This window comes from Oryctolagus cuniculus, chromosome 7 (genome assembly GCF_051225735.1).
Source record: "Oryctolagus cuniculus isolate XC-2025 breed Fujian yellow rabbit chromosome 7, ASM5122573v1, whole genome shotgun sequence".
In the NCBI taxonomy this organism is placed as follows: Eukaryota; Metazoa; Chordata; class Mammalia; order Lagomorpha; family Leporidae; genus Oryctolagus; species Oryctolagus cuniculus.
The window spans coordinates 165,034,431-165,061,269 of NC_142873.1; the positions used below are offsets into that span (position 1 = coordinate 165,034,431).

The 26,839-nt window shown below is 70.5% G+C and overlaps 3 protein-coding genes across 15 annotated transcripts; 2 read left to right on the forward strand and 1 right to left on the reverse strand.

Annotated features, from left to right (window-relative positions):
• The first annotated feature begins 5 nt into the window (after positions 1-5).
• Positions 6-9,273, forward strand: INTS11 (integrator complex subunit 11). 5 transcript variants are annotated; one of them, XM_051840488.3, is made up of 17 exons: positions 6-215; positions 1,344-1,441; positions 2,300-2,373; positions 3,992-4,220; positions 5,326-5,424; positions 5,494-5,528; positions 5,699-5,837; positions 6,047-6,111; positions 6,539-6,728; positions 6,861-6,944; positions 7,214-7,303; positions 7,377-7,539; positions 7,847-7,954; positions 8,227-8,288; positions 8,354-8,496; positions 8,711-8,840; positions 8,930-9,273. In XM_051840488.3, the coding sequence occupies exons 1-17, from the start codon at positions 188-190 to the stop codon at positions 8,993-8,995; spliced, it is 1,803 nt and encodes a 600-aa protein (XP_051696448.1). In that variant the 5' UTR covers positions 6-187; the 3' UTR covers positions 8,996-9,273. The 5 variants fall into 5 exon arrangements, 4 of the variants coding, with proteins under 4 accessions (XP_051696448.1, XP_069935527.1, XP_089157712.1 ...); XM_070079426.2 differs by having other exon boundaries at positions 26-215; positions 7,214-7,300; XR_016211333.1 differs by having other exon boundaries at positions 29-215; positions 7,415-7,539.
• PUSL1 (pseudouridine synthase like 1) lies at positions 8,964-11,548 on the reverse strand. Of its 9 annotated transcripts, none has more exons than XM_051840492.3 (8): positions 11,247-11,548; positions 10,888-10,945; positions 10,614-10,801; positions 10,384-10,533; positions 10,144-10,314; positions 9,762-9,816; positions 9,505-9,676; positions 9,188-9,395 (listed from the first exon to the last, which is right to left on the reverse strand). In XM_051840492.3, the coding sequence occupies exons 1-8, from the start codon at positions 11,546-11,548 to the stop codon at positions 9,370-9,372; spliced, it is 1,122 nt and encodes a 373-aa protein (XP_051696452.3). In that variant the 3' UTR covers positions 9,188-9,369. The 9 variants fall into 9 exon arrangements, 7 of the variants coding, with proteins under 7 accessions (XP_051696451.3, XP_051696454.2, XP_051696453.3 ...); XM_051840495.3 differs by lacking the exon at positions 11,247-11,548 and adding an exon at positions 11,029-11,190; XM_051840491.3 differs by lacking the exon at positions 9,505-9,676 and having other exon boundaries at positions 8,964-9,395.
• Positions 11,549-11,564: 16 nt separating this feature from the next.
• ACAP3 (ArfGAP with coiled-coil, ankyrin repeat and PH domains 3) lies at positions 11,565-25,420 on the forward strand. The gene is made up of 24 exons (XM_051840479.3): positions 11,565-11,697; positions 14,350-14,407; positions 14,844-14,963; positions 15,178-15,231; positions 15,969-16,027; positions 16,261-16,444; positions 17,625-17,669; positions 18,079-18,174; positions 18,251-18,325; positions 18,617-18,628; positions 19,099-19,211; positions 19,300-19,351; positions 19,899-19,999; positions 20,071-20,182; positions 20,546-20,754; positions 20,830-20,899; positions 21,008-21,102; positions 21,176-21,378; positions 21,474-21,581; positions 23,275-23,373; positions 23,456-23,682; positions 23,766-23,875; positions 24,043-24,153; positions 24,258-25,420. The coding sequence occupies exons 1-24, from the start codon at positions 11,651-11,653 to the stop codon at positions 24,403-24,405; spliced, it is 2,508 nt and encodes an 835-aa protein (XP_051696439.3). The 5' UTR covers positions 11,565-11,650; the 3' UTR covers positions 24,406-25,420.
• Positions 25,421-26,839: the final 1,419 nt, after the last annotated feature.

Genomic DNA, 26,839 nt, shown 5'->3' on the forward strand with positions numbered 1-26,839 from the left:
TTTCCGGCGAGGGACCGGAAGCAGCAACAGAGCGGTTGCGCCTGCGCAGGTGCCACCGCGAGTTGGTGCGCTCCAGGCCCGGAGTTGCGGGAGCCGGGCGCGTGCGGCTGCCCCCCGCCCCTTCCCGGCGAGCCGAGTTCTCTGAGTCGGGGAGCGCAGCGGGAGCGAGGCGCCGGCGCCAGGAGCGATGCCAGAGATCAGAGTCACCCCCTTGGGTGAGTCGGGGCGCCCAGGGCCGGCGGGGCGGGGTCCCGCGCTGGAACTCCTGCGGCACGGCCGGGGGCTCCCGTCCCTCGCCCGCGGGGCGCACAGCTCGGCGGCAGAGCCCCTGCTGCCCAGGCCCTCGCTCCGCGTCCGGCTCCGGCGGCGCCGTCCTGACAGGGCCCGTGGCCTGCGGGCGGCCCTGCACCTCCCGCGCCTGCTCCCCGGCCCGGCCCCGCGCGGAGGGTCCGGGAGGCGCGTGGTCTCTGCGCCCGGGCTTGCGGGGCCCCGGGTGACCGCGCAGCGCTGACTTAGCCTTCCTCCTCAGCACGGAGCAGGGCCCAGGAGGGGCTGTGTGGGCCTCTGTGTTTCCGCGCGGGGGGCAGGGCTGCCGGGGCCCGAGAGCCGGCCTCGATTCCAGCAAAGACGCCCCCCGGGGTGCTCTGGTGCCCACACCCTTGAATTGGCCATGCTGGCGGCCTCCGTGAGCCTTGCACGGCTGCGTTCGGACCTCAGCAGGGTCCCCACCCTCGTCTGTTAGTAGGGGCGGGGGAAGGCTGGAAGGAAACCCAGGCACCCACTGGGGCTGGGGGCAGGCCGAGGTCAGGTCACGTGGCTGAGTGTGTGCTGGGGAGGGGGCACAGGGGTCAAGATGGAGACGGAGCTGCTGACCCCTGCTGCGTCTCCAGCTGTGCAGACCCCAGAGGTCGCGTGCCACCGGGAGCCACGCCTGCCAGGCCCTTGGAGGGGGTAGGGGAGGGTTCCCAGGCCCTTGGAGGGGGTAGGGGAGGGTTCCCAGTGGGGCTGAGCGATGGTGCTCCCCACACAGCTGCTCTGCCTGGGCCACGTCTTCTGTGTCTGAGGCCACGCGTGTCCCTCCGTGGCTGTCACTCAGCACCTAGGCGCTTGGGGACCAGTCCCAGGAAGGAGGGGCATCTAGCTCAGCCGGGGGCCAGCCACCGCCCGGGAGTGACCTGCAGCCGCCATGGGGCCTGTGGGTACAACCTTGAGAAGCAGGGCGTGGCGTGGCGAGGGAGGCCGGGGCTCCTCTGGGCTTGGGCACCTGGTGCTTCCTGGCGGCCCTGGGGGGTGCGGGTGGGCACAGGCATAGCCCAGCCTTTCACACGCCCTCCCCTGAGCAGGAGCCGGCCAGGATGTGGGCCGCAGCTGCATCCTGGTGTCCATCGGGGGCAAGAACGTCATGCTGGACTGCGGCATGCACATGGGCTTCAACGACGACGTGAGTGCCTGGGCGGGGGCGGGGAGGGGGCGGGGAGGGGGGCGGGGCCAGGGAGCTCCTGCAGCCAGGGGCAGGGCTGGGGGTAGGGAGTTCCTGCAGCCAGGGGCAGGGCGGGGCCGGGGAGCTCCTGCAGCCAGGGGCAGGGGTGGGGGGCCAGGGAGCTCCGCAGCCAGGGGCAGGGCGGGGGGGGGGGGGCTGGGGAGCTCCTGCAGCCAGGGGCAGGGTGGGGGGCCAGGGAGCTCCTGCAGCCAGGGGCAGGGGTGGGGGGCCAGGGAGCTCCTGCAGCCAGGGGCAGGGCGGGGGCCGGGGAGCTCCTGCAGCCAGGGGCAGGGGTGGGGCCAGGGAGCTCTGCAGCCAGGGGCAGGGCGGGGGGCCCGGGAGCTCCTGCAGCCAGGGGCAGGGGTGGGGGCTGGGGAGTTCCTGCAGCCAGGGGCAGGGCGGGGGCTGGGGAGTTCCTGCAGCCAGGGGCAGGGCGGGGGGCGGGGCCGGGGAGCTCTGCAGCCAGGGGCAGGCATGGAGGGTGAGTGGCATGTGTACCCAGATGGTGTCCTGTGCAGGCTCTGGGCAGAGGGCGGGGCTGTCACTTCCTGGGTGCTCCCCAGCATTTTACAGGTGGAGCCAGGCTGAGGCGAGCGCCCCTGGGGTGGGGGTCGGTCTGGCCGCTGGGTCCCATGGCCGCTGTGTCCTCCTGCGGTTGGCTCAGCGTCCTGCCGTGCGGCCGGGGAGGACGGCAGGTGCCTCGCCAGCAGCCTGCTCCTCGGGAGGCCGTGAGTGGCCAGCAGTGCTGGGCCCTCCAGCCTGGCTTGAGTGCTCACCTGGACCCCTCCCGGGGGCCACCCTCTCCCGGCTTCTCCACAGCGGCGCTTCCCCGACTTCTCCTACATCACTCAGAACGGCCGGCTGACCGACTTCCTGGACTGTGTCATCATCAGGTGGGTGCCCGGAGGGGCCGCCTCGGGGTGCGCAGCCCTCAGAGCAGCGCTGGTCAGTGCCACGCCATGGAGGATGAGGTGCACTCGCCCCACCCGGGCGGAGAGAGAGGAGAGAGGAGTTCTTCCATCCACATCCGCTCGTTCACTCCCTGAATGGCCGCCCCAGCCAGGTGTGGTCCGGCTGAGGCTGGGAGTTCCGTCTGCCCTCTGGTGAGGCGCAGGGCCCCCGGCGCGGTAGCAGGGGCTCCGTCTGCCCTCTGGTGAGGTGCAGGGCCCCCGGCGCGGTAGCAGGGGCCCCGTCTGCCCTCTGGTGAGGTGCAGGGCCCCCGGCGCGGTAGCAGGGGCTCCGTCTGCCCTCTCTGAGGTGCAGGGCCCCCGGCGCGGTAGCAGGGAGTTGCATGGGAACCACAGCGTCCAGGACTCTGATATGGACCCAGCGCTGCAAGGAGTGGCCCAGCGCCTGTGCCTGGCCCCAGTTCCCCCATGAAGACTTTGACAATGGTGACTGCCCTTCTGCTGGCCCTCGATCCTCCCCGGTCACAGTGGCCCGGCCCCTGACCTCTCACCCCAAGGCGTCGCAGCATCTCAGTGCCCACTGGACAGGAGGAGGAGCCGAGTGCCCCCTCCTCTCCCCTCTGACCACCATCCTCACTTGTACTGGGCAGTGCCACCCAGTGGCCAAGCGCTGTGCCTCTGGCCCCTGCCTCCCACGAGCAGGTCTGTTAGGCCTGCAGCAGCTGTCTCAGGAAGCCGTGTCCTGAGCACCTGTGTCGCATGCTCCTTCCGGACATGGGCCATGGCCTTCCCTGGGCTGGGCACTGGGGCTGCCTCCACCCGGTCTCCCTGAGCACCGTCAGGGGCTGGGCACTGGGGCTGCCTCCACCCGGTCTCCCTGAGCACCGTCAGGGGCTGGGCACTGGGGCTGCCTCCACCCGGTCTCCCTGAGCACCGTCAGGGGCTGGGCACTGGGGCTCCCTCCACCCGGTCTCCCTGAGCACCGTCAGGGGCTGGGCACTGGGGCTCCCTCCACCCGGTCTCCCTGAGCACCGTCAGGCAGTGCTTCCCCTTGGCTAGTTCACGCTGCTGCTGCTTCTTGTTTTTGTTTTTGTTTTTGTTTTTGTTTTTTTCTTTTTTTAAAGCTTTATTTATTTATTTATTTGAAAGCATTGCAGAGAAAGAGAGAGGCAGAGACAGAGAGATCTTCTGTTCGCTGGTTCAGTCCCCAGATGGCCACAGCGGCTGGGGTTGGGCCAGTCAGGAGCCAGGAGCTTCTTCCAGGTCTCCCACGTGGGTGAAGGGGTCCAAGCACTTGGTCTGTCCGCTGCTGCTTTCCCGGGTGCATTAGCAGGGAGCTGGATGGGAAGTGGAGCAGCCGGCACTGACTGGCGCCCATGTGGGAGGCCGGCGCTGCAGGCGTGGCTTTACCTGCTGCCTGGTGCGGGTTGGACGTTTGTGCGGTCAGTTTTAGAGGTGGGCCCCGCGTGTGTCACTCCTTCATCACTCTTGAGTACGCAGAGTAGTGTCTGAGAAGGGGTGGAGCGACTCTTAGCCCAGAGCTGCGGGGGAGGCTGGAGGGTGGCCTGGGGCTGGCCATGCTGACGCCCGCCACGCCCCCCAGCCACTTCCACCTGGACCACTGCGGAGCGCTGCCCTACTTCAGTGAGATGGTGGGCTACGACGGGCCCATCTACATGACGCACCCCACGCAGGCCATCTGCCCCATCCTGCTGGAGGACTACCGCAAGATTGCCGTGGACAAGAAGGGCGAGGCCAACTTCTTCACCTCCCAGATGATCAAGGACTGCATGAAGAAGGTGGTGGCCGTGCACCTGCACCAGACGGTCCAGGTCAGCCCAGCGCCCTCCCCGCAGTGGGCCCGGGCCGCCAGGAGGGCAGGGGTGCATGCAGTGTGTGTGCGGGTGCGTGGGGCCCTTGCGTCCACCTGGCTGGCATTCCTGCGAGGCCCCTTGTGCCTCTGTGCGTGCCTGGTGCTGTCCAGTGGTGGTCAGGCCTGGGCAGAGATGGACGGCGAGTTCTGAAGGCCCCAGCCCTGGGCTTGATGACCAACGTGTGTGGGTCAGGGCAGAAGCAAAGGCGTGTAACTCGGATGGGGGAAACGCCTCCCCAAGATCGTGGCCCCGCCTGGACGGAGTCGGGCTCGGCCTGTGCTCTGGAAGCTGCTGTGGGCGCCCCCCTCGTCTGCCGGCTGAACGCCTGTGCCGCGGGGAGCCGTCCCCTGCCGGCTGAACGCCTGTGCCGCGGGGAGCCGTCCCCCAGCACCCTGTGTTCCGTGGACGTTTTTCCGTCTAACTGTGGCCCGTCCACACGGAGCTCGTGGCTCTGCGTTGAAGAACTTGGTTTCTGTTTGAAGATTATTTGAAAGGCAGAGCGTTCGAGAGACGGAGCGACGCAGACAGCACTTCCCTTCCGTCTGCTGGGTTAGTCCTCAGCTGGCTGCAGCAGCCAGGTCTGCAGCAGGCTGAGGTCAGTGCCTGGGAGCCCAGTCCCGCTCTCCCGTGGGGGCAGGGGTCACTGCTACCTCCCAGGGCGCTTCCGACGTGGAGTGTGGCCACCTCAGGTGGTGTCTGGCACCTTAACCCCCAAGCCCCAAGCCTGCACCCCGAGAGCCACCCCGTGTTCAGAGCCGCATCTGACCGCGGGCCCTGGCCCACAGCCGTGTCACGGTCGTCGCTCCCTGACCGCGGGGCCTGGCTCACAGCCGTGTCACGGTCGTCGCTCCCTGACCACGGGGCCTGGCTCACAGCCGTGTCACGGTCGTCGCTCCCTGACCGCGGGCCCTGGCCCACAGCCGTGTCATGGTCGTCGCTCCCAGACCGCGGGGCCTGGCCCACAGCCGTGTCACGGTCGTCGCTCCCTGTGCTTCTGTGTGCGGGGCCCAGGCAGAGCCTACTGCTGTGGCCCCTGCCCCTGAGCGCGGCCCCTCCCCCGCAGGTGGACGACGAGCTGGAGATCAAGGCTTACTACGCGGGCCACGTGCTGGGGGCAGCCATGTTCCAGATTAAAGTGGGCTCAGAGTCCGTGGTCTATACGGTAGGTGGAAGGCTGGGGGCGGGGCTTCCCCGGGGGCGGGGCAGCCTCTTCATCGCCACTTCCCCACAGGGCGACTATAACATGACCCCCGACCGGCATTTGGGGTGAGTCCCACATGTACCTCGCCCATCCTGGGGGTGAGGGTCCCGGCCCCTGCTCAGCGTGCGGATGTCCCCTGTGGGTCGTCCCCCCTGGGGACTTGGGGCCTAGGTGCTTGAAGGCCCGAGGCCCAGTCGCTCGGGCCCGTGCAGTGCTGGACGTCCGTCTGTTCCAGAGCTGCCTGGATCGATAAGTGCCGCCCGGACCTGCTCATCACGGAGTCCACCTACGCCACCACCATCCGCGACTCCAAGCGCTGCCGTGAGCGGGACTTCCTCAAGAAGGTCCACGAGACCGTGGAGCGGGGCGGCAAGGTAGCCGCCGTCCGGCCAGCTGCCCGGGCCACGTGCTCCGGGGGCGGCCGCTGGAGCCCTTCCCCGTGGTCCCCGGCGGGGGGTCGGGGGCACTGCACACCCTCGCACGGGCAGGGCTGCCTGGCCCCGCTGGGAGCAGGCTCCAGCCGTAGGACCGGCTGTGCCTTGCTGCTGGGTGGGAGCCCCGCCTGAGCGCCCCCGTCCTGCAGGTGCTGATCCCCGTGTTTGCGCTGGGCCGTGCGCAGGAGCTCTGCATTCTGCTGGAGACCTTCTGGTAGGTGGGCCAGGGCTCTCCCGGCTCCGCTGGCGTCTGCTTACTGTCGGGGCAGTGGGGGCTGCCCCAGTCCGGGGGCCCCGTGTTGTCCCCATACTGGCCATGTCAGGGCCCTCGTCAGCTCCAGCGCATCACAGGACACAGGCTGGGGCATCAGCCGGTGGTCACAGCAGCGGGACCGGGCTGGGGTGGCCACGGGTGTGGGGAGCGGCCCAGGCCTGCGATGGCTGTGCTGACCGGGCTGGGGTGGCCACGGGTGTGGGGAGCGGCCCAGGCCTGCGATGGCTGTGCTGACCGGGCTGGGGTGGCCACAGGTGTGGGGAGCGGCCCAGGCCTGCGATGACTGCGCTGACCGGGCTGGGAAGGCCCCGGGTGTGGGGAGTGGCTCAGGCCTGCGATGACTGCGCTGACCAGGCTGGGCCCACAGGGAGCGCATGAACCTGAAGGTGCCCATCTACTTCTCCACCGGGCTCACGGAGAAGGCGAACCACTACTACAAGCTCTTCATCACCTGGACCAACCAGAAGATCAGGAAGACCTTCGTGCACAGGAACATGTTTGAGTTCAAGCACATCAAGGCCTTCGACCGGGCGTTTGCCGACAACCCTGGGCCCATGGTACTGCCTCGCCGTCCACACACGGGCTCTGCGTCCCTCTCGGGGTGGGGGTCCCTGCTCGCGGGCGGGTCTGAGGCTGTGCCCGAGGGGCGACTGCTGCCTCACCCGCCCCCCACGCTGTCCGCCCTGCAGGTCGTGTTTGCCACGCCGGGCATGCTGCATGCCGGCCAGTCCCTGCAGATCTTCCGGAAGTGGGCAGGAAACGAGAAGAACATGGTGAGGGGCTGGGCCCAGGTCCAGCTCCGGGCGGCCCAGGCTGGGCAGAGGGGGCACGGGCGTTCCCAGGCCCAGGTCCAGCTCCGGGCGGCCCAGGCTGGGCAGAGGGGGCACAGGCATTCCCACAGGCCGGAAGGACGGTCCTCTCCACTGCCCCCACTGCTGCAGGGCGGCTGGGGCAGCTGGGGTTCAGCGCCCGTCAGGCAGGAAGGCCCTTGACTGCCGAGGCCTCCACGCGGTCAGCCTCCGGCCCCGCCCCCACCCCGCAGGTCATCATGCCTGGCTACTGCGTGCAGGGCACCGTGGGCCACAAGATCCTGAGCGGGCAGCGCAAGCTGGAGATGGAGGGGCGGCAGGTGGTGAGTCCCCCCCCCGCCCCGGGCTGGGCGCGGGCTGGGCGCAGGCGACTGAGCTCCGCCCGCGGCCCCGCAGCTGGAGGTGAGGATGCAGGTGGAGTACATGTCCTTCAGCGCCCACGCCGACGCCAAGGGCATCATGCAGCTGGTGGGGCAGGCGGAGCCGCGGCGCGTGCTGCTGGTGCACGGCGAGGCCAAGAAGATGGAGTTCCTCAAGCAGAAGATCGAGCAGGAGTTCCGTAGGCTGCGGGCGGGGCGGGGCCGGGGTGGGGCCGGGGGCGGGGGGGCTGGGGGGGCCCTGGGGGCTGAGGGGCTGGGGCCGGGGGCCAAGGGGCTGGGGAGGCCGGGGGCTGGGGGGGCCCGGGGGGGCTGAGGGGCTGGGGCCGAGGCTGAGGGGGCCGGGGAGGCCGGGGGGGGGCAAGGGGCGGGGCCGGGGGCGGGGGGGCGGAGGGCGCTGGGGGGGCCCGGGGGCGGGGGCGGGGCCGGGGGCTGTGCGGGAGGGCTGGCTGCTCTGCCTCAGGTTCTCTCTGCACTGCCCCCGGCCAGGAGTCAGCTGCTACATGCCCGCCAACGGCGAGACGGTGACGCTGCCCACAAGCCCCAGCATCCCTGTGAGCGTCTCCCTGGGACTGCTGAAGCGGGAGATGGCACAGGGTACGCGTGTGTGTGTGTGTGTGTGTGCAGGGGCACAGGGTGCACACGCGTGTGTGTGTGTGTGCAGGGGCACAGGGTACGTGTGTGTGTGTGTGCAGGGGCACAGGGTACGCGCGCGTGTGTGTGTGCGCAGGGGCACAGGGCACCCGTGTGTGTGTGTGTGTGTGCAGGGGCACAGGGTACGTGTGTGTGTGTGTACGCACACGCAGGGTATGTGTGGGGGCACAGCAGAGCCAGGCCCACCAGCAGACCCTCCCCCCCCTCCCCCGCAGTGCCGCTCCCTGAGGCCAAGAAGCCGCGGCTGCTGCACGGCACCCTGATCATGAAGGAGGGGGTGAGTGAGCCCTGCGCGGGGCGGGGGGGGGGGGGCTCCTCTGCGCTGACCCTCCCGTCCCGCAGAACTTCCGGCTCGTGTCCTCAGAGCAAGCCCTCAAGGAGCTGGGCCTGGCCGAGCACCAGCTGCGCTTCACCTGCCGCGTGCACCTGCACGACACGCGCAAAGAGCAGGAGACGGCGCTGCGCGTCTACAGCCACCTGAAGAGGTGCGCGCCGCCCCAGGCCGGGCCTCCGCACTGCGCCCTCGGACCCCTGCCCAGGCCCCGCCCCCACAGCCCCGCCCCCAGCGTCCTCAGAGACCCCTGCCTAGGCCCCGCCCTCACAGCCCCGCCCCCAGCGTCCTCGGAGACCCCTGCGTGCCGCCCCGCCCCTGCCGGGCCCCGCCCCCTGCGTGCCGCCCCTCACGGCCCCTCCCCGCAGCGTCCTCAGAGACCACTGCGTGCAGCACCTCCCCGACGGCTCGGTGACCGTCGAGTCCATCCTCATCCAGGCCGCCGCCCACTCCGAGGACCCCGGCACCAAGGTGCTGCTGGTGTCCTGGACCTACCAGGTGAGGGGGGGGTCTCCCGGGCAGCCCCTCCCCACCGCCGGCTCCGCCCTGGGGGCAGCGGCTGACCCCGCCTTCCCGCCTCCCCACAGGACGAGGAGCTGGGCAGCTACCTCACTGCCCTGCTCAAGAAAGGCCTGCCCCAGGCGCCCAGCTGACCCGCTGCTGCGGGGACCTGGGTGGACACAGCCCGCACCCAGCTGACCTGCTGCTGCGCCCGGATGGCGGGGGCCTGGGTGGACACAGCCCGTGCCCAGCTAACCCACTGCTGCGCCTGGACGGCGGGGGCCTGGGTGGACACAGCCCGCGCCCAGGTTTGGTCCCACATCTGCTCAAGCGGCATTGCTGGCTGAAGACATGGACAGGTCGGCCTCCGGGGCCTCCTCGTCTTTTATTAACTCGACCTCTGGGCAGTTCAGTAAAGGCAGATGGAGCACGGGCGTGGCCTCCTTGTGCACGGTGGGGGGGCCGAGGGCATCGGGTCTCTGCTGGGTGCAGCAGCCAGGCTCCGGCTCTGGCCGGGCGTCCAGGGTCACCTGTGGTTCCCCGGGGCAGGACCTGTGGGACGGCCCGTGTCAGCTGGAGGCGGGTGTGGCCTGGGCCCTGACCACCACCCCTCCACTGCAGGCCGCGTGCTGCGAGCAGGGCTCCCCGCAGATGGCCTTACCCGGGTCTCCCAGGTCCCCGTACTGCACTGACTTCAGAAACAGACCGTGGGCCGGGACCACGCGAGCCTGGTGCTTGCCCAGCGGGTCCCGGCTGTCCAGAATCTCCTTCACCTGGGCGGGCGCCAGCGACCCCAGCCCCACTGCCACCAGCACGGCTGTCATCCTGCGTACCTGGGACCCGAAGCCAAGGCTGGCACTGGCGCTGCCCCCGCCCCGCGCCCCCTGGGGCAGGCACACCCCACCCACCCCGGCGCACCTGTCTGTACAGGAACGACTGGCTCTCAAACTCCAAGCTCCAGAAGCGCAGCCTCCTAGCCAGAGACGCTAGATGTCCAGGGCGGCCCCAGCTGACCACCAGCCCCCAAGTCAGCCAGGGCAAGAGGCTGACACCAGGCTGGGGTGCCTATGGGGCGGGCACTCCTGCCAGGATGCCCCTCCCCAACCTGGTGGGCTGTGGAGGCCCCTGGACAGTGCCAGGGGCAGTGGTGTCCACCCAGCTGGGCTGCACCAGGCCTCCAGCCCCAAGGAGGCCTTTCTGACAGCTGCCAGAATCCCCCCCCCAGAGAGCCCAGGTCGCTACACCAGAACAGCAGCCAGGCCCCGGGCCCGCCCTGACGCCCTGAGCCGCGGCTCCTCACCTGCTCTCCTGGGGGAGCGCGAAGGGGCTGGCGGGGGCGGGGGACACGGACACGCGGCGCAGCGTGCGCACTGGGCTGCCGGCTGGGCTGCCGGCCGACCGGAAGGCGCTGAAGTCGTGCGTCCCGAGGAGGTGCTGGGCAGCCTCCTGCATGGCCGCCACGTCCAGGCGGCTGTGGGGAGCCGGGGTCAGCGGGCGGGCCGGCCGCTGGGACCCGCCAGCCCCCCAGCCTGACACTCACTCTGCGCGCAGCGGCCAGCACAGGTTGCGTTCAAACACGGGCAGCTCGGCAAGCTGGCGGCAGCCGGTGGCCAGCCGGTACAGGTAGGTCCTGGACGTGGCAGCGTGGCGAGCGTGGAAGTCGCTGGGCACCAGCGAGGCCTGCAGGACCCTGTGGCACAGGTGGGGCCCCCTGGTCCGGCTGCCGTCTCGGCGTCCCGGGCACCCACCCCCGCGGGCGCCAGGGCTCACCTGATGGCCGGGTGCGTCAGGTGCCTGTTGAGCGCCTGGACAAGGGCTTCCGGCGCCAGGGGCGGCCGGCCCGGCCGGCGCGGCACATCCAGGTGTGCGGTGTTGCAGAGCGCGTGCACCCCTGCGTCCGTGCGGCTGGACACGGTGAACGTGGCCGGCGCCGCGCAATTCAGCCGCCCGACGGCCTCCTGCGGGGCCAGAGAGACAGGTGGGCGGCGGCCGGGCCGGGGGCGCCCCGAGGCGCGCGCCGCCCCCTCCCCGCCGCCGGGCTCACCTCCAGGTAGTTCTGGACCCCGACGGCGCGCTGGGCGCCCCTGACGGCCGCGACCCCGCTGCGGGCAGAGGCGCGGAGGTTACGGGCGCAGGACCCCGGCCCGGCCCACAGCCCTCCCGGCGGCGACGGCAGCGGACGTACTTGAAACTCGTGCCCACGTACTGGAAGTACACGAGGTAGCGCGTAGCCGAGCCCATGGCGCGCGGAGCCGGCGCCGCCGCGGGGAGCCTGCGGGGCCGCACGTGCGCCCGGAGCGCGCACGCAGCCGCCGGGACGGCGCATGCGCCCGCCCCGCCCCGGCCTAGGGAGCGCGTGCAAAGTGCCGCCCGCGAAGGGAGTGCCCAGGCAGGCGCGCCCACCGGTCCGTGGTCCATTCGTTCCCGCTTCCCTTCGTCCCACAGTCTCCCCGCGCCGCCCTCGCCACTCGCTGCTTTCCCGCCTGGTCTCCCGAGATGCGGGCTTTGGCAAACGTCTCGTGTTGCGGCAGGAGCCGGAGGCGCGGCGCCCCCCGCAGCCCGCGGCTCCGACGCGGTCGACGCCTCGCGCGCGCACTTTGGCGACGCTCCCCGGCGGTGACAGCGGGCGGCGCGCGCGGGCGCGCACTTTGGCGACGCTCCCCGGCGGTGACAGGCGGGGCGGGGCGGCGGCGCGGCGGCCTCATTCCGGGGCGGGCGGGCGCCGAGCGCGGCGCGGGCGGGCGGGCAGGGGACCCCGCTCGGCGCCGCGGGCCTCCACCGAGGGAGCGCCGCGCGCCGCCGCAGCCATGACGGTGGAGTTCGAGGAGTGCATCAAGGACTCGCCGCGCTTCAGGTGCGGGGGCGCGGCCGCCTTTGTGCCTGGCGGCGGGGCCGGTGGGTGCGGCGCGGCAGGGCTGCGGGACCCGGCCTCGGACAAAGCCCGGCGCGCCCCGCCCCTGGACCCGGGGACCCGAACAAAGAGCCCCCGAGGGGCGCCTCGCGCGGCCGCCGCGGAGATGTCCGGCCGAGCCGGGGCCGCGCGTGTGGACGGCCGGCGGCGGGGGGGCTTCGGGCCGGGGTGGGGCCGAGCCGTGCGCGGCTTCGTCGCCCCGCGCTGACGGGCGGGGAGGGCGCGCTGTGGGGCCGGCCCTGCCCCTGTCTGAGGGCGCACGGCCCGTCCCCGAGCGTCCGGACACGCGAGGGGTCCCCGCGCCTGTGCACACGGCCGTACACGTGCGCGCACCCCTGGGGGAGGCCTCGGGGTCCCCTCCGCAGGGCCCCCGCCCTGGGCAGCGGGTCCCAGCAGCGCCGGCCCCGGCCGTAGGGGCGCCCCAGCTTTCCCGTGGGGGCGCCAGCGCTGTCCACTTGGCCTCCGTCCTGTGCCGCGCCCCGCTGGCCGCCTGGACCTTGTCTCAGGCCACAGCAGCAGGAGTTTGAGGGTCCCTGGGGGTCCATGCCACCGAGGGGGTCACTTGAGCTTCCTCGTGGCAGCCTTGGTGGGGTGGGGATGTGGTCTGTGACGGATCGGGGTCACCCCAGCCCTGGAAGGGGGAACTGGGCTCCGGGTCGGGAGGGGCTTCTGGCAGCCTCAGGATGCTGGAGTCGGGGTGCAAGGGAGCCTGGGAAGGGGCAGCCCCTCCCTGGGTGGAGCTCCAGGCGCTGAGTCACGGCTTTGGAGGGGCAGCCTCACCCTCCCATCCCCAAGGTGCTGGGAGAGCCCTGGGCGGGCGGCAGGAAAGGGGGGACACTGAGGGCCCCCAGGACAGGGAGCTGGCTCAAGTTGGGCACCCACCCAGTGCCCGTGAGCATGTCAGCTCCAGGTGTCCACTGTGAGTGGGATGGTCAGCTCCAGGTGTCCACTGTGAGTGTGATGGTCAGCTCCAGGCCTCCACTGTGAGTGTGATGGTCAGCTCTAGGCGTCCGCTGTGAGTGTGATGGTCAGCTCCAGGCCTCCACTGTGAGTGTGATGGTCAGCTCCAGGTGTCCGCTGTGAGTGTGATGGCAGCTCCAGGCGTCCACTGTGAGTGTGATGGTCAGCTCCAGGTGTCCACTGTGAGTGTGATGGCAGCTCCAGGCGTCCACTGTGAGTGTGATGGCAGCTCCAGGCGTCCGCTGTGAGCTCGTGGGTCAGCTCCAGGCCTCCACTGTGAGTGTGATGGTCAGCTCTAGGTGTCCACTGTGAGTGGGATGGTCAGCTCTAGGTGTCCAAGGCGTCCACTGTGAGTGTGATGGTCAGCTCTAGGTGTCCGCTGTGAGTGTGATGGTCAGCTCCAGGCGTGCACTGTGAGTGTGATGGTCAGCTCTAGGTGTCCGCTGTGAGTGTGATGGTCAGCTCTAGGTGTCCACTGTGAGTGTGATGGTCAGCTCCAGGCGTGCACTGTGAGTGGGATGGTCAGCTCCAGGCGTGCACTGTGAGTGTGATGGTCAGCTCTAGGTGTCCGCTGTGAGTGTGATGGTCAGCTCTAGGTGTCCACTGTGAGTGTGATGGTCAGCTCCAGGCGTCCACTGTGAGTGTGATGGTCAGCTCCAGGCGTCCGCTGTGAGCTCGTGGGTCAGCTCCAGGCGTCCACTCAGGAGCTTGAGAGCTTCCTGCAGCCTCGTCCCCTTCCCCCAAGCCAGGCTGGGCAGACACAGGGCCGGACTCCGTCCTTCCTGGCTGAGGGGTGATTGACAGGGACCCTCAGGGCCCCAGCTCCTGACCCAAGACAGGGACACACCGGCCCCGCCCCCCCACCTGGGAAGCCCTGGAACACCCCCCACACCCATGCGTGGGGTGGCCAGGGGTGAGGGGCTCCTGGTCTGTGGCCAGGGCCTGTCCTACAGCTCTGTGGACGCTTCCCTGGGCGTCCAGGTGGGTCCAGCTGGACAGCTGAGCCGACGGCTGGCTGCCGGGAACCTGCTGAGTTTCCACGCTTCCCGTTCCCGGGGAGAGACAGAGGGTGTGTGTTCGGGGGTTTGTCACGTGCCTCATCCAGCTGCCACTGGCCTTCCGGGGATTCTCCGGTGATGTCATGCCTTAACCCTTCCCTGGCTGGCTGCCTGGCAGCCTCCTCGGGTGGGGGGAGTGGGCTCAGGGTGGGCACACCTGGGGTCTCCCAGATGGAGATGCAGGCCACCGCCTCTGCTGCTATGGGGCCCCGCAGGGCTTCCAGAACCAGAGAGCAGGGGCCAGCCACCAGGTCAGGTTGGGCTGGGCAGGCACCACGGGCTCCCAGGGCCCAGGAGAGGTCCAGGACACGGTCCTGGGAGGCTGGACCCTGGCCCGTCTCAGGCAGCACCGCTTTGGGGCTCCGGCCATCGTCCTTGGGATCCGGTGCCACCTTCAGCTTCCTGTCCCCAGCTGTAGCAGTCGGAGCCCAGGTGGGGGTCCCGGTCACTGATGGCTGTGGCTCTAGATCAGCTGGACCTTGGTTCCTGGCAGCCCCCTCCCACGCTGGACCCCTGCGGGGCTCGGGGGTGGGGGTAGGCGCTGTGCTGACCCCGACAGTGTCCATTCTCGTTCCAGGGCCACCATCGATGAGGTAGAGACAGACGTGGTTGAGACCGAGGCCAAACTGGACAAGGTGAGGGATGGGTGGACCTGGGGCGGCCGAGTGGTAGGACTTGCCTCCCTGATTCACACGCACATGGGCACATGTGTATGTGTGTGCACACGTGTGTGTTTCTGTGTGTGCGTGCCACTGACGGAGCATTGAGCACACGTGTGCCAGTGTGGGACCTGGCTCTCTCCTCCCTTGCCCGTTCGTGTCCCACTCTACACATCCCGGGCACTGACCCCGATTCTCGGTCCCCGAGCGGGTGGGTTGGGGGCCGAGGGAGGCAGGCAGGAAGGGCTGTGGCCATGAGCTGCACGCCAGGGCCTGGGCCCTGCCCGCCTGGGTCTCATCTCAGAGCATCCAGGTCCCGCCTGCTCCTGGCTGGGGAGACAGCCGTGCCCTGGACACTAAGGGGTTGGGTCAGATCCCAGCCACCCCGCGGCCTCACCTGCCCCTCCCCCAGCTGGTCAAGCTGTGCAGCAGCATGATCGAAGCCGGCAAGGCCTACGTGGCCACCAACAGGCTCTTCGTGAGCGGCGTCCGAGATCTGTCCCAGCAGTGCCAGGGCGACGCGGTCATCTCGGTGAGCAGCCGGGGTGGAAGTGGGGGGGCAGCCTGGGCCCAGGAGCAGGTGGGCGTCTGCCCGGGGCTGCAGGGGCTGCTCGGTGCGCCACAGCTGGGGAGGGCTCTGGGGCTTGGAGGAGTCGCCGTCCCTGAGTGCCCTCGTCACGTGTGTCGTCGTTGTCCTCGTCACGTGTCCCCGCGTGCCCTCAGCGTGTTCTTGCTGCTCCCCCCAGGAGTGCCTGCAGAGGTTCGGCGACAGCCTGCAGGAGATGGCCAACTACCACATGGTACGCCCGGCTCGGCCCCCGCAGGCCCTGCCACTGTGTCCTGGGCCGGACAGCTGGGGATGTGCCGTGTCCCAGCATGCCCCGGGCTGGACCCCGCAACGAGGCTAGGGAGGGGAGAACCTGGAGGTTCTTCGGGGCGTCTGGGCCCCCGCAGGCCCTGCCGCTGTGTCCTGGGCTGGGACAGCTGGGGATTTGCCGTGTCCCAGCATGCCCCGGGCTGGACCCCGCAACGAGGCTAGGGAGGGGAGAACCTGGAGGTTCTTCGGGGCGTCTGCCTGGGTGCAGCTGTCTGGTGAGCTGACCACTTGAGCTCCTGCCACACCGCTGGGGGCTGTGTGACCCCACAGTCAGCAGTGGGCCCCACCGCTGCAGGGGGCTCAGTGGCAGCCATGCTGTCCATCTGCTCCTGCTGGGCCCTGCGTCTCCCAGCAGCCCCCTGCCCTGCTCCCCTGAGCCCGCAGGGCGCCCAGCTCTGCCCCAGTCCTGCTGTGCACAGGCACTGCGGGTGGAAGCCGCCCCACCGTGCCCTGCTGCCACCTCCCGCGGGCGCTGCCAGGTGGGGCCGAGAGTCTGGGGGGTGGGGCGGGCAGGTGGTCACAGCTGTTGCCTCTGGGTGCCAGGGGCCGTTCCCTGGGACCTGGGGTCAGCTGTGGGCAGTGCCCTCTGCTGGCAAGCGGGGTCTTCCCTGGTTCTCCCTGGGGACGGAGCCCCAGTGACCCCTCTGCCCTGGCCCCCAGATCCTGTTTGACCAGGCCCAGAGGTCTGTGCGGCAACAGCTCCACAACTTTGTCAGAGAGTGAGTGGCCTGGGCTGGCGTGGGGCAAGGAGGGCAGAGCTGGTCTCCCGGAGGCCTGGGGGCCAGGACTGGGTGGGGGCTGGGGTACAGGGGACGCCCCACAGATGTCAGGCTGCTGTCGTCCAGTCTGAGTCTCGTCCAGCCGGGGCCCGGGCTGGGAGGATGTCAGGAGCCAGTGTGCACCCTCCTCTGACCCCTGACCCCTGACCCCGACCAACGCTGCTGGGCCCCAGGGACGTGCGGAAGTTCAAGGAGACCAAGAAGCAGTTTGACAAAGTGCGGGAGGATGTGGAGCTGTCGCTGGTGAGGAACGCCCAGGCCCCCAGGCACCGCCCCCATGAGGTGGAGGAGGCCACCGGCGCCCTCACCCTCACCCGCAAGTGCTTCCGCCACCTAGCGCTGGACTATGTGCTCCAGGTCAGCTGTGGGCACTGGGCGGGGAGGGAGGTGAGGGAGGTGAGGGAGAGGAGGGAGAGGAGGGAGTGGAGGGAGTGGAGGGAGTGGAGGGAGAGGAGGGAGAGGAAGGAGAGGAGGGAGTGGAGGGAGAGGAGGGAGGTGAGGGAGAGGAAGGAGAGGAGGGAGTGGAGGGAGAGGAAGGAGAGGAGGGAGTGGAGGGAGGTGAGGGAGAGGAGGGAGGTGAGGGAGGTGAGGGAGAGGAGGGAGAGGAAGGAGAGGAGGGAGTGGAGGGAGAGGAAGGAGAGGAGGGAGAGGAGGGAGGTGAGGGAGAGGAGGGAGTGGAGGGAGGTGAGGGAGAGGAGGGAGGTGAGGGAGGTGAGGGAGAGGAGGGAGTGGAGGGAGAGGAAGGAGAGGAGGGAGAGGAGGGAGGTGAGGGAGAGGAGGGAGAGGAGGGAGGTGAGGGAGAGGAAGGAAAGGAGGGAGAGGAGGGAGGTGAGGGAGGTGAGGGAGAGGAGGGAGTGGAGGGAGGTGAGGGAGAGGAGGGAGGTGAGGGAGAGGAGGGAGGTGAGGGAGAGGAGGGAGGTGAGGGAGAGGAAGGAGAGGAGGGAGTGGAGGGAGGTGAGGGAGAGGAGGGAGAGGAAGGAGAGGAGGGAGAGGAGGGAGGTGAGGGAGAGGAAGGAGAGGAGGGAGTGGAGGGAGAGGAGGGAGGTGAGGGAGAGGAGGGAGGTGAGGGAGAGGAGGGAGGTGAGGGAGAGGAGGGAGGTGAGGGAGAGGAGGGAGAGGAAGGAGAGGAGGGAGGTGAGGGAGAGGAGGGAGAGGAGGGAGAGGAAGGGGCTCCCTGGCTGCACCAGGGGCAGGGCTCTGGGACTGTCAGGGGAGGGGCTATCAGGTACAGGAACTCCAGGCAGCCTGGGACCCCCCTGTGCCTGGGACCCCCCTGTGCCTGGGACCCCCCTGTGCCTGGGACCCCCTGTGCCTGGGACCCCCTGTGCCTGGGACCTCCCTGTGCCTGGGACCCCCTGTGCCTGGGACCCCCTGTGCCTGGGACCCCCTGTGCCTGGGAGCTCCCTGTGCCTGGGACCCCCTGTGCCTGGGACCTCCCTGTGCCTGGGACCTCCCTGTGCCTGGGACCCCCTGTGCCTGGGACCTCCTTGTGCCTGGGACCCCCTGTGCCTGGGACCCCCTGTGCTTCCTCTGGCAGATCAACGTCCTGCAGGCCAAGAAGAAGTTTGAGATTCTGGATTCTGTGAGTGCTGTGCGGAGGTCCTGAGTCCCCGTGTGAGGCCAGCGCTGGCCTACGGTCCCCTCCCCCAGAGGCTGTCCCCCCACTGTCCCCTCCCCCAGAGCCTGTCCCACCCACTGTCCCCTCCCCCAGAGCCTGTCCCCCCCAGAGGCTGTCCCCTCCTCCACTCCACTGTCCCCTCCCCCAGAGCCTGTCCCCCCCACTGTCCCCTCCCCCAGAGGCTGTCCCCTCCCCCAGAGCCTATCCCCACTGTCCCCTCCCCCTCCACTCTCCCCTCCCCCAGATGCTGTCCCCCCACTGTCCCCTCCCCCAGAGCCTGTCCCCCACTGTCCCCTCCCCCCTCCACTGTCCCCTCCCCCCTCCGCTGTCCCCCCCATGCTGTCCCCTCACTGTCCGCCCACTGTCCCCCCAGATGCTGTCCTTTATGCACGCCCAGCACAGCTTCTTTGGCCAGGGCTACAGCCTCCTCCAGCAGCTGGACCCCTACATGAAGAAGCTGGCCGCCGAGGTGGGCCTGGGGGAGGGGTGGGGCCTGGCTAGGGTCACGGGGAGGGGCCCCGGCACGCCTGACGTCCCCCCAACAGCTGGACCAGCTGGTGATCGACTCTGCTGTGGAGAAGCGCGAGATGGAACGCAAGCACGCCGCCATCCAGCAGCGGGTGAGCCCCGCCCCCGCCCCCGCCCCCGCCCCCCGCTGAGTGTGTGCTCGGAGGAGGGGCCGCCAGCCTCACCCCCGTGCGCTGGAGGGGCCCCCACGGTCTCGCTTGCTCACTCCTCCGGGGCTCTGTGCACCGGGCCCCCACCCAGGGCGAGGGCGGCTGCAGGTGGGAGGAGCGGCTATTTTGGGACCAGAGAGCCAGCATCCCTGTGGGGCTGGGGGCAGGGCTGTCACTCACTCCACTCACTCGCTGTCTCCCCTCCCCCCGCTGGCGCCTGCCCTGGCCCCTCAGACGCTGCTGCAGGTGAGTAGGCGGCCTCCGTGAGAGGGGTGGGGGCTGGGGGGGGACCAGGCAGGGCCTCTGCGCCACCACCCACTTCAGCACCAAGGACACCTCCCAGCCTCCCACCGTCTGCTCCCTAAGGGGCTCTGGTCCTGTCCCACACGGCCCCCCCGGGAGTGGCAGCAGCTGTCCCTCCCTGCCCCCGCTCAGCCTGCAGAGCAGGTGGCCAGGCCTCCCTCTGCGCTGCCCAGCAGCAGAACACAGGCCTCTCAGGGCCGCAGGCACCCTGAAAGGGCCTGTGTCAGGCGCCCGGAGCGGGCACTCGGGTGGGAGGGGCTGCTTCCTTCCTGATGGCCCTGCGAGGCCAGGGTGGGGGTGGCTGGAGCCCAGCTGTGACCGCGGTGGGGGCTGTGGGAGCCGGGCGTCTCCTGCCCAGCACGGGGCCGGGGCCAGCCTCACAGGGGGCGCTCACGGGCCGGCTGCGTCCCCAGGACTTCTCCTACGAGGAGTCCAAAGTGGAGTTTGACGTGGACGCACCCAGCGGCGTGGTCATGGAGGGCTACCTCTTCAAGAGGGCCAGCAACGCCTTCAAGACGTGGAATCGGTGAGGAGCCTCCCTAGGTGGCAGCCGGGCAGTGTGGATGAAAGCCAGCCCCGCCTGACCCAGCTCTGTGCCCACCCACCCTGCCCAGGCGCTGGTTCTCCATTCAGAACAGCCAGCTGGTCTACCAGAAGAGACTCAAGGTGTGCAGCCAGCGGGTGCTGCCTGGGCAAGGGTGGGCGTGTCGGGGAGAGGGTGGGCGTGTCAGGCCATGCATGGGCACGTTGGGGTGAGGGTGGGCGCGTCGGGGCTGTGGGTGGGCACGTCGGGGCTGTGGGTGGGCATGTTGGGCCAAGGGTGGGCATGTCAGGCCATGCATGTGCACGTCGGGGTGAGGGTGGGCGTGTCGGGCCATGCATGGGCACGTCGGGGCTGAGGGTGGGCACGTTGGGGCTGTGGGTGGGCGTGTCGGGGAGAGGGTGGGCGTGTCGGGCTGAGGGTGGGCGTGTCGGGGCTGTGGTGAGCGTGTCGGGGAGAGGGTGGGTGCATCGGGGCCACAGGCAGGTGGGTGTATGAGGCCGTGCGTGGGCGTGTGGGGTGAGGGTGGGTGTGGGGCGCCGAGGGTGGGTGTGTCAGGCCTGCGTGGGTGTGTCCGGGCTGGGGACTCTGACGAGAGTGGACAGCTGGAAGCCTCTTGCAGTCGGGGCCGCGGTGGGGCTGAGCTGTGGGGCGCCATGGTGCCGCCCGCAGGACGCGTTGACCGTGGTGGTGGACGACCTCCGCCTGTGCTCCGTGAAGCCATGTGAGGACATGGAGCGCAGGTTCTGCTTCGAGGTGGTGTCGCCCGCCAAGTGAGGAGGCCCAGCCCGGGGAGGGGCGGGGGAGCCGCTGCCCGCCCGCGCTGACCGCGCCCTCCTCCTAGGAGCTGCATGCTGCAGGCCGACTCTGAGAAGCTGCGCCAGGCCTGGGTTCAAGCCGTGCAGGCCAGCATCGCCTCTGCCTACCGCGAGAGCCCGGACAGCTGCTACAGTGAGGTGTGCCCCGCACGGCACGCGTGTGCTGCGGCGGGACAGCTCCTGCAGACTGCGTCCGCGTGTACATGTGGTGCTTGCGTGTCCCCGTGTGTGCGTGCAACATGTACACGTGAGCATCCTGTGTCCATGCAGTGCTTCTTGCACAGGCTCACGCGCACGTGTGTGTGGCATTTGCAGGTGTGCGCACATGCGTGTGTGCAGTATTTGGGAGTATGCAACATGCGTGTGCGTGCATGTGCACGTGCAGTTTGCGTGTGTGAACATCACGTGTGCAGTATTTGGGAGTGTGTACGTGTCGTGAGTGTGCATGAGGGAGCCTGCTGGAGCCCCACAGGACCAAGTGGCCCCTCCGTGTCCCCGCAGAGGCTGGACCGCACAGCGTCCCCGTCCACCAGCAGCATCGACTCGGCCACGGACTCCCGGGAGCGCAGCGCCAAGGGCGAGAGCGCGCTGCAGCGCGTGCAGAGTGCGGCGGGGAACGGCCAGTGCGGCGACTGCGGCCAGCCGGACCCCCGCTGGGCCAGCATCAACCTGGGCGTCCTGCTCTGCATCGAGTGCTCGGGCATCCACAGGTGGGGTCCCCGCCTGGGGCTGGGGGGGCAAGCCGCACCCGCTCACCCTGGCTCAGCCCCTCCCCTGCCGTCCAGGAGCCTGGGCGTCCACTGCTCCAAGGTGCGGTCCCTGACGCTGGACTCGTGGGAGCCCGAGCTGCTGAAGGTGGGTGTGGGCTCTGCAAGGCGCTGGGCCCGCAGGGCGGGTGCGGTGGGGCGGGTGGAGGCTGCGCAGTGAGCTCGGGCTGACCCCGGCACGTCCCTCTGCCACCAGCTCATGTGTGAGCTCGGAAACAGCGTGGTGAACCAGATCTACGAGGCCCAGTGTGAGGGCCTGGGCAGCAGGAAGCCCACGGCCAGCAGCTCCAGGTGAGCGGGCGCGGCCTGCCCGGCCGGGGGAGCCCCCGTGCAGGAGCGCGGCTCATGTCTGCCCCTGGTCCAGGCAGGACAAGGAGGCGTGGATCAAGGACAAGTACGTGGAGAAGAAGTTCCTGCGGAAGCTGCCCACCGCCCCAGCCCGGGAGGCCCCCCGGCGCTGGCGCGCGCAGAAACAGCGGCGCCCCGCCCACTCGCCCCACGCCCCCGCCACTCGCCGCAAGGGTCGGCTGGAGCCGGTGCCGCCCTCCGTGGCCGCTCTGTCCTCAGGTGCGGGGGCTGCCAGCGGGGCCACCCCCAGCTCAGGCCGCAGGGCGCCGGCCCCTGGGCTCAGCTTGCGCTCTGCACCCCGCCCCGCCCTGCAGCCGCCGCTCTGGAGCGCAGGTTCCGCCGGGACTCCCTCTTCTGCCCAGACGAGCTGGACTCTCTGTTCTCCTACTTTGACGCAGGGGCCGCTGGGGCTGGGCCGCGCAGTAAGTGCGCCGGGGCCCTCCAGCCCCGCCAGGGGAGCCGAGCAGGGGCCAGGGGAGGCTTGCCCTGCCCTGCGGGCGGCCACTGCAAGGGCAGGTGCTCCACGCCCGAGGGCCTGGGCTGAGACAGGGCATCCCCGGGGGTGGGGCTGGGGGGCCGACTGGAGGGCTGGTGCGGCGGACGCTAGGGTGGCACCCTGTGGGCACAGGGAAGTGATGTGTGCTGGTGCGGGGGTGAGCAGGGCTGGGGGTGGTGAGGGTGTGGGCAGCAGAGGGCGCTGGGGGGGAGGGTGTGGGCAGCAGAGGGCGCTGGGGGGGAGGGTGTGGGCAGCAGAGGGCGCTGGGGGGGTGGGGTTGGGCAGCAGAGGACGCTGGGGGGTGGGGGTTGGGCAGCAGAGGGCGCTGGGGGGAGGGTGTGGGCAGCAGAGGGCGCTGGGGGAAGGGTGTGGGCAGCAGAGGGCGCTGGGGGGGTGAGGGTGTGGGCAGCAGAGGGCGCTGGGGGGTGGGGGTTGGGCAGCAGAGGGCGCTGGGGAGTGGGGGTTGGGCAGTAGAGGGCGTTGGGGGGTGAGGGTGTGGGCAGCAGAGGGCGCTGGGGGGTGGGGGTTGGGCAGCAGAGGGCGCTGGGGGGGAGGGTGTGGGCAGCAGAGGGTGCTGGGGGGAGGGTGTGGGCAGCAGAGGGCGCTGGGGGGGTGAGGGTGTGGGCAGCAGAGGGCGCTGGGGGGAGGGTGTGGGCAGCAGAGGGCGCTGGGGGGGTGAGGGTGTGGGCAGCAGAGGGCGCTGGGGGGTGGGGGTTGGGCAGTAGAGGGCGCTGGGGGGTGGGGGTTGGGCAGTAGAGGGTGCTGGGGGGTGAGGGTGTGGGCAGCAGAGGGCGCTGGGGGGTGGGGGTTGGGCAGCAGAGGGCGCTGGGGGGGAGGGTGTGGGCAGCAGAGGGCGCTGGGGGGGAGGGTGTGGGCAGCAGAGGGCGCTGGGGGGTGGGGGTTGGGCAGCAGAGGGTGCTGGCGGGGGTGGGGTTGGACAGCAGAGGGCGCTGGGGGGGAGGGTGTGGGCAGCAGAGGGCGCTGGGGGGTGGGAGTGTGGGCAGCAGAGGGCGCTGGGGGGGTGGGGGTTGGGCAGCAGAGGGTGCTGGCGGGGGTGGGGGTTGGGCAGCAGAGGGTGCTGGGGGGGAGGGTGTGGGCAGCAGAGGGCGCTGGGGGGTGGGGCTGTGGGCAGCAGAGGGCGCTGAGGGTGTGGACAGCAGAGGGCGCTGGGGGGGTGGGGTTGGACAGCAGAGGGCGCTGGGGGGAGGGTGTGGGCAGCAGAGGGCGCTGGCGGGGAGGGTGTGGGCAGCAGAGGGCGCTGGGGTGGTGGGGCTGTGGGCAGCAGAGGGCGCTGGGGGGTGAGGGTGTGGGCAGCAGAGGGCGCTGGGGGGTGAGGGTGTGGGCCGCAGAGGGCGCTGGCGGCCCTAGGCTGGGTCCCTCTCAGAGCTCCTGCCTTGCTTGGGTTTCAGAGACCCCAGGGCAGGTGGCCTCCCTGCTGACTGGGGAGGGGTGGGCTTCCCGAGGCCTGTGCTGGGGTGGGCTGGTGGCTCCCTGGAGCTGCCCCTTGGTTTCCTCTGCTGTCCTCACAGCCGGCGGGGCTCCCTGTGCCACTTGGTGGGTGCGTCCCCCAAGGGGCAGTTGGACGCCCTCCGCCCAGGCCTCCCTCTCTGCTGCCCTAGGTCTGAGCAGCGACAGCGGCCTGGGGGGCAGTTCGGACGGCAGCTCCGACGTGCTGGCCTTCGGCGCGGGCTCCACAGTGGACAGCGTCACAGAGGAGGGTGGGTGTCCCCTCTTCACCTCGCCGCAGACCCTCCACAGCCCCCGCCACCCCCTGAGCGGTGCGTCCCCCCCCCCCCCCAGAGGGTGCGGAGTCCGAGGAGTCCAGTGGCGAGGTGGACGGTGACGCCGAGGCCGAGGCCTGGGGCCTGATGGACGTGCGTGAGCTGCACCCGGGGCTGCTGGCGAACCGCGCGGCTCGCACCCGGGACCTCCCCGCGCTGGCCGCGGCGCTGGCCCAAGGGGCAGAGGTCAACTGGGCGGATGCAGAGGACGAGGGCAGGACGCCGCTGGTGCAGGCCGTGCTGGGGGTGAGCGCGCCCGCCCGTCCCGGCCGGGGCCCCGGGGCTGGGGTTGGGGTGCAGTGGCCCTGCCTGAGCGTCGGGCTCCGCAGGGCTCTCTGATCATCTGCGAATTCCTCCTGCAAAACGGAGCGGACGTGAACCAAAGAGACAGCCGGGGCCGGGCGCCCCTGCACCACGCCACGCTCCTGGGCCGAACGGGGTGAGTGCCCCCCCCCCCCGCCGCCGCCCCGCGGCCGGGGGACCGACCATCGTGCCCCGCCCGCCCTGCGCCCCATCCATCCCGCCCCACGCCGCCTCGCACCCAGTCCTGCCCGCCCTGCACCGCCCATCCCTGCCCGCACACCCCGACGCGCCCTTCGCCCCCAGCCACGTCTGCCTGTTCCTGAAGCGGGGCGCGGACCAGCACGCCCTGGACCACGAGCAGCAGGACCCGCTGAGCATCGCGGTGCAGGCAGCCAACGCCGACATCGTCACGCTGTGAGCGCGGGGGCGGGCAGGCGGGCGGGCGGCGGGACGGGACGGGGCGGGGCGGGGCGGGGCGGGGCCTGCGGCCTCACACTGCGCCCCTCCCCCTGCCCCAGGCTCCGTCTGGCGCGCATGGCAGAGGAGATGCGGGAGGCTGAGGCGCCCCCGGGCCAGCCGGGCCCCCTGGCGGGCAGCAGCCCCACGGAGCTCCAGTACCGCAGGTGCATCCAGGAATTCATCGTTCTGCACTTGGGGGAGAGCTAGGGCGGCCGGGGACTCCCATGGCCCCTGGCCGGCAGTGGGGGGCTCTGCCTGCCTGCTTTTCCCGTCTTGCACTGCCCCGACCCCAGGGGCGGGAGAGGGACCCTGGCCCTGAGCCTTCCGAAGCCCCGGGGTCCCCCAGCTGGTGCTGTGTCGTCTGGTGCCCCCCACCCGCCCTGGGGGCCTTCTGTCCTCAGGTGACCCCTCCTCCTGCGAACTGGGTTGCTCTAGTCACAAACCACTCACAGCGGTGTGGCCTTGCGCCCACCTGCCCTGCCTGCTGGGTCTCCTCCGGCCCCTCCAGAGGCCCCTCGTGTAGGCCTGGGCTGGTGGCTGGCCGCCAGCAAGCCAGGGGCAGGAGGCAGCCCATCGGGGACCCAGCCCCAGGACCTCACTGAGTGACCCCAGCACGGGCAGGACGCTGGCGTCCCGAGGGCCCGGGGCTGGCTGCCCAGGACTGGTGCCGGGCAGCCCCACACCTATGCCTGCCTCCTCCTCGCCCACTGCCCGCCCACAGCCCCCGGGTGCCGCCCGCCCGGGACGACGCTCTGTTACAGGCCGGCCGGGTTTTCTACAAAGACCTCCTTCTGACTTAGTCTTGCGTCTTTTCTCTGTGGGCCCCTGAGGGCCCCCGGACGCTGGCCCTGCCTGCCACAGGTCGGGGGCGGGCTGCCGTTCCGCCTCCGCCCTGGGCTGGGCCTTTGCTCACCATGCGGGACCACCGATGCCTTCACTTTCCTGCCTCCTGAAAGGAGCTCTGCCCAGCCACGGCCCTTGGTCAGGCCAAGGCCCATCAGCTGGTCACTATGCAAATGCTGCCCAGAGAGACGCCATGGGCTGCCAGGTGGGCGCTAGGCCAGGCCCCAGCTCCTGGCCTGCTGGCTGTAGCCTCGAAGAGCAGAGTCGACGCCCCCTCCCTGCCTGAGCTCCACCCCCTCGCACCCTGCTTGGCCCTGGGCTGGCTGGCGATCCCTCCCCCTGCCGGTCACCCACCGTCAATAAACCTGTGCCACTTGCACCCCGCCTGCTCACTGGACCACCTGCTCTGCTGACCGCAGCTCCGCACGGAGGGCGTCGCGCTCTGGGTCCCCTGCCTGCCCCAAGGGCAGCGCTGAGTGGGGGCCGAGGCGCTGCCCCGACTCTGGGACACATGGCGGGAGCCTGGGGCTGCTTTGGCGAAATCTTGTTCCTGACACCCTGGCCCCCTCCCCCACACCCCCACTTCTCTGGTGTAGGCAGTGTCCCCTGGTGGGAGCAGGGGTGGACGCAGCCAGCAGGGATGGCCCGAGGCTGGTCTTGGCCCTGCAGCCGGGGCCCCCTGGTCCCCACAGCTTGGCTGCTTTAGCTTCTCAAGGAGGTGTTAGGGTGCCCTGGGGTCACCCGGTGTGGGTGATCACCAGGTGCAGCCACCAATTTCGTACAGAGCAGCCCAGGGGCCCTGAGACCTGTCGGTGCACCCTGAGGCTGAGGCAGCTGCACCTGGCCTGTGCACACACCTGTCCACAGGTGTGGACACACCAGGCCAGAGGGTCCCTGCGTGGGGCAGCTCCTCCCATACACACACCATTGCCCTGGGGCATGGCACCCAGAGCGGGGCCTGATGAGTAAGCCGGTGTGTGGGCACGGCTGCTGCCCATGGCCTAGGGGTGCTGGGCTGGTCCGCACCCGGTTGGTTTCGCCGCGCCGCTGCCCTCCATCGAGGAGCCAATGGCCACGCAGGGATGGTTCAGGTGCTGGGAGTCCAGCGTTGGGTTTGGCCTCCACTGAGCCCCCGGAAGCATCCGTGGGAGACGCCACCCACTGAGACCTGACCCCCTTGCCGTTCCCTTGTGGTGTGCGATGGCCTGCAGCAGCACTGGCCCTGGTGGGGACACCCGGCCCTGTGGAGCGTCCGGCAGCTCCACAACAGGACAGGCGGGCAAACCAGAGGCTGCCACGGCCGAGAGCAGCTGTGGCACCTGTGGGCAGTGGGCAGAGCTGCGTAAGCTGAGCACCCGTGCAGGCCCAACTGTGGCGGCCTCCAGGGAGCCACTGCAGCCCAGGCCCTCCGGGTCTGCCAGCCACTGTTACGGGGGACCTCGTCCATGGGGGGAATGAGTTCAGGGGACCTCGTCCACGGGGGGGGGGAGTGAGTACAGGGGACCTCGTCCATGGGGGGGGAGTGAGTACAGGGGACCTCGTCCACGGGGGGGGGGAGTGAGTACAGGGGACCTCGTCCATGGGGAGGGAGTGAGTACAGGGGGACCTCGTCCACGGGGGGGGGGAGTGAGTACAGGGGACCTCGTCCACAGGGGGGGGGCCTCGTCCATGGGGGGGGAGTGAGTACAGGGGACCTCGTCCACGGGGTGGGGGAGTGAGTACAGGGGACCTCGTCCACGGGGTGGGGGAGTGAGTACAGGGGACCTCGTCCACGGCGGGGGGAGTGAGTACAGGGGGA

Coding starts and splice junctions, on each gene's coding strand:
- INTS11 (XM_051840488.3), top strand. CDS start 188: ATGCCAGAGATCAGAGTCACCCCCTTGG. Junction 7,304..7,376: donor AGATGGAGGGGCGGCAGGTG/GTGAGTCCCCCC, acceptor GCGGCCCCGCAG/CTGGAGGTGAGGATGCAGGT. Junction 8,289..8,353: donor CCCTGATCATGAAGGAGGGG/GTGAGTGAGCCC, acceptor CCCGTCCCGCAG/AACTTCCGGCTCGTGTCCTC.
- PUSL1 (XM_051840491.3), bottom strand. CDS start 11,548: ATGAGGCCGCCGCGCCGCCGCCCCGCCCCGCCTGTCACCGCCGGGGAG. Junction 10,802..10,887: donor GGGTCCAGAACTACCTGGAG/GTGAGCCCGGCG, acceptor CTGGCCCCGCAG/GAGGCCGTCGGGCGGCTGAA. Junction 9,396..9,761: donor AGTCGTTCCTGTACAGACAG/GTGCGCCGGGGT, acceptor GCCGTCCCACAG/GTCCTGCCCCGGGGAACCAC.
- ACAP3 (XM_051840479.3), top strand. CDS start 11,651: ATGACGGTGGAGTTCGAGGAGTGCATCAAGGACTCGCCGCGCTTCAG. Junction 18,175..18,250: donor TGAAGAAGCTGGCCGCCGAG/GTGGGCCTGGGG, acceptor TCCCCCCAACAG/CTGGACCAGCTGGTGATCGA. Junction 23,683..23,765: donor TGGTGCAGGCCGTGCTGGGG/GTGAGCGCGCCC, acceptor CGGGCTCCGCAG/GGCTCTCTGATCATCTGCGA.